The following is an 11,283-nucleotide window of genomic DNA, read 5'->3' on the forward strand; positions in this document are numbered from 1 at the left end:
AGTTTTATTGAATCTGTTTTAACTTTCTGTATCATTGCTTGGTACGGTAATATGTCCCTGAATAATAAGACCAGACTTAACAACCTGGTTAAAGTGGCTGGCAAGATTTCAGGGAGGCCTCAGGTCCAGCTTGTGGACTTTTATAACAGGCAGGTGCTGAGGAAGGTAATCTCTGTCCTGTTGTGCTCAGATCATCCTCTCTTTAATGATTTTCAACTGCTTCCATCAGGTCGTCGTTATAAAGTGCCTGCAGTGAAGACAAAGAGACATAGACTGTCTTTTGTACCTAGTGCTATCATCACAGTTAATAACACTAAACCATAAGTGTTGTTGCCATTGCACATTGCACTTTTTTTGATGAAAAATCTAGGTTGTTTTATCAGGCTTATATTATACTATATTATTTTGGTGAGTGTATGTGATGTGTTGGTTGTCTGTTTGTTTGTTTGTACGGACATACTGCAAATCAATTTCCCATTAGGGACAATAAAGTTACCATTGACCATTGACCTACTGGTTTAAAGGCAAGTTGGACTGTGGACCATTCTGTCGTTGAGCCATTGAACACTGGCTTTGCCCAGCACTGTGCCTTTCACACAATTTCTTTTGCTCTAATATGGCATTGGTTGGGTTTGAACATTGTTGCAGCATATGTGAATCCTCCCCACAATTATAGCAAAATTTCCCAACCCTTTTATGATCACCAGGTAGCCTAGCAGGAGTTGGTGGAGCTGGATTGTGGATTTTGGTCCTGTGCGATAGCTTCTGCCTAGTTTTATCACTTTTGGGAGATTGAGAATTTGCTGCAGATGAGCTGTTCATTAGCTCTGCTTCTAGCTGCCTGATTCTCTCCTCCAGTTGCTCTCTGGTACAAACATCCAGGGCTGTGGGAGGTGTGCCAGAAGGCCTGCAGTCATCTGTGGCTACAAGGGTTCAAGCCTGCACTTTAGTTGAGGTGCCGCTCATGTAACGTCTCCTGCGCATTTCTTTTAATTGACTCTCTTTCTCATAAGTTCTTCATTTAAGAAGCAGCTCTGAGAAAGTGGGAATAACATGATGTGCAGATCCCACCATTTCTTTTAGATGCAGAGCGGCAATTAGAGAGTCATCCCAGCAACCTCTGAGGAACTGCTTTAGCAGCTGAACATCAAAATCACTTCTAGGTATGCCATTACCGTCAACTACCTCCTGCAGCAACGTCTGAAGTCGGCGCAAGTAATCAGAGGCCTTTTCTCCACTATTCTGATGAGTCTCTAGGTACTGGATATACAGCTCTTCACCTCCAGTGACATTGCCATAAGCCTTGTCGAGCTCATCGAGGTAGTCTTTTAGTGGTGCTTGAGACCCAATAGAAAGGGCCACATTCAAAGCAGGGCTAGCCAAGCTATCGAGGAAAACACGGTGCTGCTGCCCTTCAGAAAGGGCAGAGTCATTTAGCCCCTGTTTAGCTCTAAGTCGCCATACCCTGTACTCTACCTCATTAGGGGGTTTTGGAGAGTTTCCAGAAAATGAGCGGAACTCAAAAGCAGAGGGAGTGTGCATGGGCGAGTCATGTTTTACAATGTGCTCCACAATGACTCTCTGAACCTCCGCTGGCAAAGGATCAACAAGCAGGGAGTCCGCATCAAGTGCCTGTTTAGCCTTGGGTGCATGGCCATCATCACAGGCGGAAGTTGACCTGGGACTGGGTGTGGACAGAGTTTTTACTCCCAAGGCAGGAGTTGAGGTAGCTAACCCCTTATATGCATCATTCTTCCCACACATGTGGCTCACTGCAGCCTGATTTAAAGTCATGGGGCTCACATTATATGCTAATGCCAGTTCGTTTACTTGTTCTCTGAAACTAGCAGTCACATCATCAATTGCTCGAGCAAGGGGGACCACATCATACGTCAGGTGAAAACTGTCAGGTCCCTGAGGACAGTACTCATCTATCTGAATAACCTCCCAACACTCCCCATCTGCTGAATGTTCTCCTTCTCCATCTAAGAGCATTGGGGTAATGGACTCAGTGAATTGACACAAAATAGTGTCAGTGAGAGTATCTATTTGTTGAATTTTGACAACGTGATCCAGCAAAGCGAATGCTCTTTGCACCTCTTGTAGTTTAATCTGGGTTTTAATAATAATAATAATAATGCATTGGATTTATATAGCGCTTTTCAAGGCACCCAAAGCGCTTTACAATGACATTATTCATTCACGCTCACATGCACACACTGGTGGAGGCAAGCTACAGTTGTAGCCACAGCTGCCCTGGGGCAGACTGACAGAAGCGAGGCTGCCATATCGCGCCATCGGCCCCTCTGGCCAACACCAATTTGTTAACCCCTTTTAACAAAACAGTGTACTCTGGATCAAAACCATACCTGTCACAAAACTCCATTGTCTCTCTCTGCAAAGCAGTAGATGAATTCACAAATGTCTGTGCATGTGCTTCAGGATAAAGTTAGTGATGCGCTCCAGTCCCTGTTCGGGCGCCAATTTTTCCTACTACTTTTAGTTGTAACCAATACATCTACTCATAAAAGAATGAGTGAAGCAATATGGATAACAACAGAGGACAATTTATTTAGGGTCTGATGGCAATTTACCATCTATGTCCAGCACTTTAAAGGATTGATGGACTGGAGCACATCCGTCCTTAACATACACTCTTAAACATCAGCTTGATACTGATACATCAAAGGAAACTTAACTGACTCTAAGTGCAAATATTTCAACCTGAACAACTTAGAACTTCCCTGGAATACAATGCAAACAAAGACAAGAAAAAAAAAAATATATATATATATTTTTTTTTTCATCAATGGCCACTTCTAACCAGGTGGCAAGTGAATATATCGTGTAAAAAGTCTTCTTTTCTCAGTCCTGGGGTTGTAACACCACAACCTCCTCAGTCTGTAATCAGAGTGTCTATTTGACACTAACCAAAATGTCATTGAGTAGTCTTTGTGAAAAAAACAAAAAAAACAGAACAGTTGTGTTAGCTGGCCAGCAAAATAAAGAGAATATATGGCACTGAGTGCGGGCGTGTGTGTGTGTACTTCGGTCCAAATAATCGAGGTCCGGATGGATGAATGAATGGCAGCCGCCAGTCCTTTAATGGCACCTGCGAGACAGCCCGGCAACGAGGCAGCACAGCAGCAAGGCAGCGCAGCATTAAGGCAGCACAGCAGCAAGGCGTCTTGCAGGAGATCGAACAATAGTCTTTTTAAGGCTACTACAGAGGGAGATATTCCCCGCTAGCTCACCCAAGCTTGCTCTCTGGCACAGCTACAAGCCATGTGAGCTTGTAGCCCTAGGATGTACTACTACAGTCGGCTGTCGTAAAGCAGCAATAGCAATAGAAAAACGCAAAATCATTAAAGAACATTTTATAACTGAACACCCAATACAGATATATACATATATACTGAATATCACACAATCTCATATAAGCAAATTAACACTGGGTTACATCTGCAGTTAGTAAGATATCATTAAAACTCTCAAAAGCGCAGTCTCTGTGGTGTGAAGTGCTTTAAAACCAGACAAGAATACCTCAAACATGTTTTGACTCTTTAAAAACGTCTGCAGCTGTGAACACACTAAAAAATTTTAGAACCAAAAGGAAGCTTTGAAATAGGTCTGAAGTTACACAACAAAGAGGCATCCAAGCCAGGGCATCTCAGCAGAGGCTGGACCACTGCCTGTTTAAAAGTTACATCGCCTAAAGTCAGGCTGCTGTTTATAAGCCTTTGAATATCAGGTCCAATAGTGCCCCAAACTTCTTTAAAAAGCGAGGGGGAAGGACATCAGTAGGAGAGCCAGACTTGATTTGGGTGACAATTTTACCAGATACGACAGAGACACGGGTTCAAAATGGCTACAAACTGCTAAAGGCGTAAAAATAACAGAAGGGTCATAAGATGGGGTCAAATATGTGCTCTAATAGTTAAAATCTTGTCCACAAAGAAATTTAAAAAAGCTTGACATGTTTCAGCAGAAGCTTGTGTACAGTTGGATTGGGGAGGGTTAAGAACAGAGTTTAAAATACTAAATAAGACACAGGGCTTATGGCTGTGCTTAATAACACCTGCAAAATAGGCGGATATCTGGTTCTTAACAGTTTTCTGATGCCAGCGATCTCTTAAGATATCATAAGACACTTGTAGCTTGTCTTTTTCCATTTGCGTTCTGCTTTTCTGCAGAATGATGTCGTTCAGCCACGGCTCAGACTTCGATTTAGGCCGCCTAAATTAGGAGCATCAGCTCTCAACACTTTGTCAGACACAACGTAGGAACACGCCGGTTACATTAAGACAGATTTAAAAGATCTGGATCAATAAGTTCAGAACATCATCAGTGACAGCAGTTTATATGTCTAAAGTATTACATCACAGACAGAGCAGTTATTTAGCAGCTGTTATGGTTGTAAATTATAGGTTTATTACTTAGAAAATGATTAATGAAGTATCCATCCATCCATCCATTCGCTTCCGCTTATCCTTTTCAGGGTCGCTGTAGCCTATCCCAGCTGTCATAGGGCGAGAGGCGGGGTACACCCTGGACAGGTCGCCAGTCTGTCGCACACAAAGACAGACAACCATTCACACTCACATTAGCTCGCACATTCACACCTAGTGGCAATTTGGTTTTGTTCAATTAACCTATCTCCACAAGTTGCATGTCTTTGGACAGTGGGAGGAAGCCAGAGTACCCGGAGGGAACCCACGCAAACACGGGGAGAACATGCAAACTCCACACAGAAAGACCCCAGCCTGATGTTGGAATTGAACTCAGGACCTTCTTGCTGTGCAGCAACAGTGCTAACCACCGTGCCACTGTGCTGCCCCGATTAATGAAGTATTTAGATAATAATAATGTTTCAGATGATTAACATACAGGATAATTCTGCTTCTATAAATGTTATGAAGTTTGATTTCTCTGAGGTTTCATAAATACTTATCTCTGACTGTAATTTCTGCTAACTGAGGCACTTACTAGTCGTTATTGTTAGTTAGTGCTTTTGTCTGATCTCAACGAAGGTGACGATTATTCAGACTTTCAGGAGGTTTTAGATGAAACTGAAAGGCCCACAGAACCAAACACGTCTCAGCTGTGATCACACCAGAAACAGACAAACACAAAGTGATCAAACACACACCAAAGCCTACACTGCCATCTAGTGACAGAAACTAGTACTGCTAGACAACCAGGCTGCTTTAAAGCAGCTGATATTTAGGCTGGAAAATAAAAAATAAGTTGATAATAAACATTTGACAAAATCTTTTGGCAGCTAACATCTGGAAGTGAGCTGTTCTTTGGTGTAATTAACAGTTTATTCTTGTTGGTAATTATGTAATGAAAGGTAGCAGTAAAAGTCACACACACACACACACACACACACACACACACACACACACTGACAACAACAACTACAGACACGTCTGTGACTGCGATGAACACCTGAGTGTAAGACGAGGACTGAATATGATACAGTAACAGTCAAATATGAATGTGTGTAACAGAGAATGATTATGTATTTTACATATATCAGAAATCCACTACAGCTGTGCAGGGGCGGGTCTAGCAAAGTGTTGCCTGGGGTCCATGTAGGGCACAAGGAAATACTTTTCTTTATTATTCTCATTTAAAATGTCTCGCTTTTAAAAAAATATTTATCTGAGTCTTACAACAAACAATTGATAGATTGATACACATATACCATCAGAACAGTGTACATCACTGTCACAACAGTGTTTATTTTCATTCAAAGGCTTTATGATTATTCCTATAATGGTGAGCCGGTCTCTAGTCAAAATGCCCGGGACGATTTTTTTTGTCCCAGTCCAGCTCTGTATGCAGCTCATCTGCAGTCTGGTGTTACCTACATCTTCCTATTCAGAAGGCAGAATCTCCGAGTTCTGAGTACAATCAAAAACACCACGACTGCAGTTTTTGTGTTGGATGTAAAAAGCAGGCTAGAATCATGCAGCGGTCAACGACGGTCCAGGCGTGGGATTTCTCTCGTGGAAATGTGCACATTATTTTTTCCTTTCTATTGGTAGGTGGCACAGTGCACTTGTGGCAAGTAAGCAAGCTAGAAGACTGGTACTCATGCTGGGTATCCAGTTACGGAAGCAACACATTAACAAGAGAATTCTAAATAAAACCAAAGTTACTTTCCCTAGTAACTAGTTACTTTGAAAGTAATGAGTAACTTGAAGTAACTGAGTTACTTTTGATAGAAGTAAGTAGTAATGTAACTAAGTTACTAATTTAAAGTAACTTACCCAACACTGGTTATAGTAAAATCACTTTCTCACTTTACTATAGATACAGAGATATATATACTATTATATACTATATATATATATATTAAATATATATATATATATATATATATATATATACTAGATATACAGACCACTCCTGTCACCAGTAAACATGTATGTGGAAACACAGTGGGGCCATTTTAATGGGAAACATTTACTTACACTGAATATAACATAGCTAACATTAACAGTGCAGTATATTCTGCTTGTGCCGTGATATTCAGGACTGCAAACCGAGCAGCATCACTGACTTTCAGCTTGTTGTGTTTGTGGATATATGACTGACTTTAATTATCCATAAAATCATCACATTCTCTGTAAGATTAAGGTCAACTATTGTATCATTATATTTTAAAGGCTTTAAAACCAAGTAAGGGGGTATGAATAAAAAAAAGAATGCTTGGACACTGCTAGCATAATGAAGAGGTTTTTGACGGGGCTCCCACACAAACACAAAGCAGAAGATGAAGCATTGTCAAATATGTTTCCAAAACAACTTACTTCCACGCCAAAGACTAGAAAATATGATGAAGCATATCTTGCCTTTGGCTTTACCAGCACAAGTGCCAGGGTAGTTCTCCCCAGCAGAATTGCCTTTCCCTGCATCGCGAGCAAGTGGTGGGCTGTCCAAATTATGGACAAACATAACAGTATTTTGTCTCTATCACCATTGTAGAAATTCATCTCATGTAAACAATAACATGGCACACAGCATGGGGTCAGAAAAGTCGCACACCTTTGATGTTGCGTGACAAACTCTGTATTCCTAATCCACACGTAAATGCAAAAACCATTTTCGAAAATCTCAAGTTTGGCAGGAGCTTTTAAAAATCTCAATTTTCAGTGATTCATGCTGTTTACGTGTGGATGTATTTGTTTAATTATTTACAAAAGGTTTGAGATTTGAAATAAACTGCAATGGAGTTTGAAAACAAAATATAGGTGTGTGTATTTGGGTGATGTGTTTTTAAAGGTAAGTGTGTGCTCTCCACATACAGGGAGATGGATGAATGCATATGTATATTTTTATAGATTTTCTTATAGAATCCAATGGCAATTAAAAATATACACAAAAGTTTCAAATCAACTTTCTATTTAATTCAGTTACATGAACACATCACACCCAGACAGGACAGACTGCATCAAAAAACATAATCACACGTTTCTCCTCATATTGTCATGTATGTTTTATCATTTTTCTTTTACTGTGAACTTAGTTATCACAGTAAGGCAATTAAATAAACCTTAAACTAGTTATTTCCTCCTGGCTGTTTCCTTGTTAATAACCTCCACCAGGTTTTTTATTTATTGATTTATTGATTTTTTTTGAGGCATGTTGATGCTCCTCTCACTCAGAAAAAGGAGAATAAAAGTACAATTACCACTGTCAGCCACAGCATGACTAAAGATTACAATATATAAAACATGAAATTCACACGCTCTGTTAATGCTTTAACCAGACCGACATGAAGTTATATGTTTGGTCTCATAACAATAAGGAAAAAGAAAAGTTTGCAGAACCCAGAGAGTTCAAACTGAAGCTGCCGTCTTGCTGCAGGCAGTCTCCAGACTCCATTTAATAATCTCGTGGTCTTTTTTTTTCAAGACAGAGATCTGAAGAGGAGGAAAAAGACACAGGAAAACTGTTAGCTTCACCTGGCTTGGATAGAGCAATCACAGGGGGGATGTTTACAGCGAGCAGGAACCTCCGAGACTGACAGATGAAGCTAAAGCACCAAAGCTGCATTTCCTCTGAAGTCTACTAGAGACTGCAGCTGTGAGTCCCATACTTACATGTCCAACTTTACATTAGGTAACACAGTTAACATTTGTGCTGATTCTTGTTCCTAGCTGACATTGTTTCTATTGTTTTCTCACCAAATCTTAATAAAATGAGATTTTTCTACCTGTGTGTTGTGAGTGAGCATTAAAGAGGTCAGAGCAAACACAACCAGGTTCAGACTGCAGTTAATCTGACTATTAGTAAGACATTTTTTAAATCTCTGTTTTACTGTTTACAGTAAAAATGTGGACTAAAGGTTTGTATCTGACCGTGATGCAGGATCAACCAGCGTGACACATGAAATTTATTTACTGATTCAGTACCTGCCGCACTCTGCTCGAGTGAAGCCTCCTTTGGTGGCCACAAAAGAGTAATCTCTTTTTGAGCGTCCTCATAAGTATCAAAGCCAGTTGCAGATTTGGGTACACTTTGATCACGCTCACAGAACGAGAGGTTCTTTCTCATATCATCAGAATCAAACTTCAGCACCTGAACAAGAAAATGAACAGAGAGAAAAAGATGAATGACAGTTTTACACAGGAATCTAAAAGGAGCTCAGAAAATGTGTTTCATTACAATTTAAAGTATAAAAGTCAGTTAAAATGTTAATAGACACAAAAAAGTGTTTAAAGGGTTTTTTTGGGGGGGGGGTGTTGTTTTGTTTTTTTGTTTTTTACATCCAGTTTACGTGTGTGGAATTTGTACTGATCCTGAACACCTGAGGAGTCTTCACCAGGTAAACTAGTGGTTATCAGAGTGCTGTTAGCATCTGCAGCTTAAAGATGATTAAATATAAAATAATGTTCCTGCAGGAGGAGCAGTGAAGGTACCTCTCCGCTCTTCACATGCAGAGCGAGGGCGACGTGATCCCAGACACAGTAAGGTTTTTGAAATGGCCCTTCACCATCTGCCAGGTTGTTGACCATGTCTATTTTCAATTTATACCTGTGAAGCAGAACAAAATGAACCATGTAATGAGTTCAGAGATTTTTAAATTGTTTCAAAACACCTCATAGAAACAGCTCAGAGAGAGAGGCGTGAAACTGACGCTCAGGCGGCTGCAGGTAGGGCACACAGGTGGAAATTGTAGCTATTGCGTCATTCCTATAACTATGATGTGTGCACACACACATCATAGTTTTTTATGTTTTCCCTACCTGTCTTGTCCGCACATGGCCTGTGGTCTCCAAATGAAGCGTCCATCTCTATAAGCACAGATGGCGTTTGGCCCATCAAGCAGCTCAGGATACTGTTTGAAGTTTTCGTTGTTATCATTTGGCCTGTGGACCAGCACCGCATACATCACTTGCTTTTTGTACAAGGAGGTCTTGAAGACACGCATTATGGGCAGCTGCCCAGAGCAAAACTGGAGAGCAAAAGAGAAGTTTGGATAGAAGAGATCTATAAATCAGAAAACTGAGGAGTTGGTGTCACGGGTTGCCGGGGCAAGCCGTGTGTGAATTATTTAGGACCCAAGATGCGGCAGCACTGGTGAGTTTATTTACCAAATCTGGATACAACAGAGATGGCGAGGGTGAGCATGAAACTAAGAAAATCTAAACTGGAAAAACTAACAGAACCTAACCAGAAACAGACATGCAGGGAGGCACAGGGAAATACACAGAATGGCGGACGGAGAGACGCAGATGAACCAGCAATGAGGACTAGGTAACACACGCTATAAATACACACAACAGGAATCAAGGGGTGGGAAACAGGAGGGGGACACACCTGGAAGACATCAGCTGACAAGGCAGGGGAACATAAACAGAACACACTGACATCACACAGGGACCTTCAAAGTAAAACAGGAAACACATACACACAATGACACAGACTCAGAGACCCGGACTAAACACAGAGATCGTACTACACTAAAGGGGATACACAGGCAGGGATGACACCAAACAGAGGGAACACAAACTAAACCCTGAAAAACACAGTCATCGTACATAAATCAAAAGTAAAAGTACAAAACGAAAATCACTGGGTCACCGACCCAGGACCATGACAGTTGGTTATTGTAATCTGAGTCGTCTCTGTGTTAACTGTCTTAGTGTCTTCTGTTCTGTTTTCTGTTTTAGTGTCTTATTTCAACAAAATTGACTCGTTTTCTATTCAGGTTTTTTTTGTTGTTGTAATTTTGTAATCACTTAGTGAGCGTCAAATACATTTTTTGTCTACTGGAAGAAAAAATTTCGTAACAGTCCGTACTTGCTTGCTGTAGGCCTTCAGCACCTCCTCAACCGTGAAGGTGAAGCGGCAAGATCCATACATGGACGTCTCACTAAAAGCTGGAGAGGAGGCAAACTTCTTCAGGAAACTCCGCTGACTCCAGGCCTGCTCCTCGGTCCGTTCTTTAAAGGTCTCCTCCAGGAGCCTCCTCTCTGCTAACCACATCTCCTCTCGTCCCACAGCCAGAGTCCACCACACCAGGGGCAGACAGTCTTTATTATTCATGAATGTATCCTCGAAACCTCCCTTCTCCTTTATCTTTTTTAAAGCTCCTTTCACTGTGTCGTGTTTCAGCTGAGACACATGAAATTCTGGTTTGGGGTATTCAGAAGTATTTGTGTTTGTAAGGTAGTCATTCGACAACCTAGCAGCTCTCAAACCATCTCTCAAACCATCCAGATTTACATGTTTAGATCTTATAAAATATTCTGTTGACCATCTTCTGTTTACAAATTCCTCCATGATTAGTTCAAGGAGAGTGTAGATGGGCAAATTAAAGCTTCTCTCAGAAGTGTCAGAGAAGAGTAGTGACCTGTGTTCTCCGACAGCCTGGATATTTATACAGCTCTCGCCCACTGCCTGATTACCATAAACTACAAGTTCACCTTCAAACACACCCACCCACACTTGCAAATAAGCCAATTCAAATCTTGCTATTGTAATCAGTGTGGTGTAGACGTTAGTGTGCTGTAGTATACTACATGTGTTCATCCAAAACAGGCGAGGGAATCCTTTCACACCTTTTGGGCACAACGAGCTGCTGAAGAACAAATTCAAGCACAAGTAGAACAATGAAAATAGGAAATACCACCCAAACTGCCCTTTCTTATTCTACAACTTCAGTACAAAACCCTACACATCTCTTTGTGTCGGAACATGCTACAGTCATATATATTAGACTGTTGAGTTTGTGTCGTTTTTCATTTGTCATTGGTGTCTTTAATA

At 41.0% G+C, this 11,283-nt stretch overlaps 1 protein-coding gene across 1 annotated transcript; it reads right to left on the reverse strand.

Moving 5' to 3' along the window:
* Positions 1–7,578: 7,578 nt before the first annotated feature.
* On the reverse strand, positions 7,579–10,716 carry LOC109201612 (uncharacterized). The gene is made up of 5 exons (XM_019357385.1): positions 10,318–10,716; positions 9,261–9,469; positions 8,934–9,048; positions 8,427–8,592; positions 7,579–7,934 (listed from the first exon to the last, which is right to left on the reverse strand). The coding sequence occupies exons 1-5, from the start codon at positions 10,561–10,563 to the stop codon at positions 7,897–7,899; spliced, it is 774 nt and encodes a 257-aa protein (XP_019212930.1). The 5' UTR covers positions 10,564–10,716; the 3' UTR covers positions 7,579–7,896.
* Positions 10,717–11,283: the final 567 nt, after the last annotated feature.

Source organism: Oreochromis niloticus, unplaced genomic scaffold (assembly GCF_001858045.2).
Source record: "Oreochromis niloticus isolate F11D_XX unplaced genomic scaffold, O_niloticus_UMD_NMBU tig00000606_pilon, whole genome shotgun sequence".
In the NCBI taxonomy this organism is placed as follows: domain Eukaryota; kingdom Metazoa; phylum Chordata; class Actinopteri; order Cichliformes; family Cichlidae; genus Oreochromis; species Oreochromis niloticus.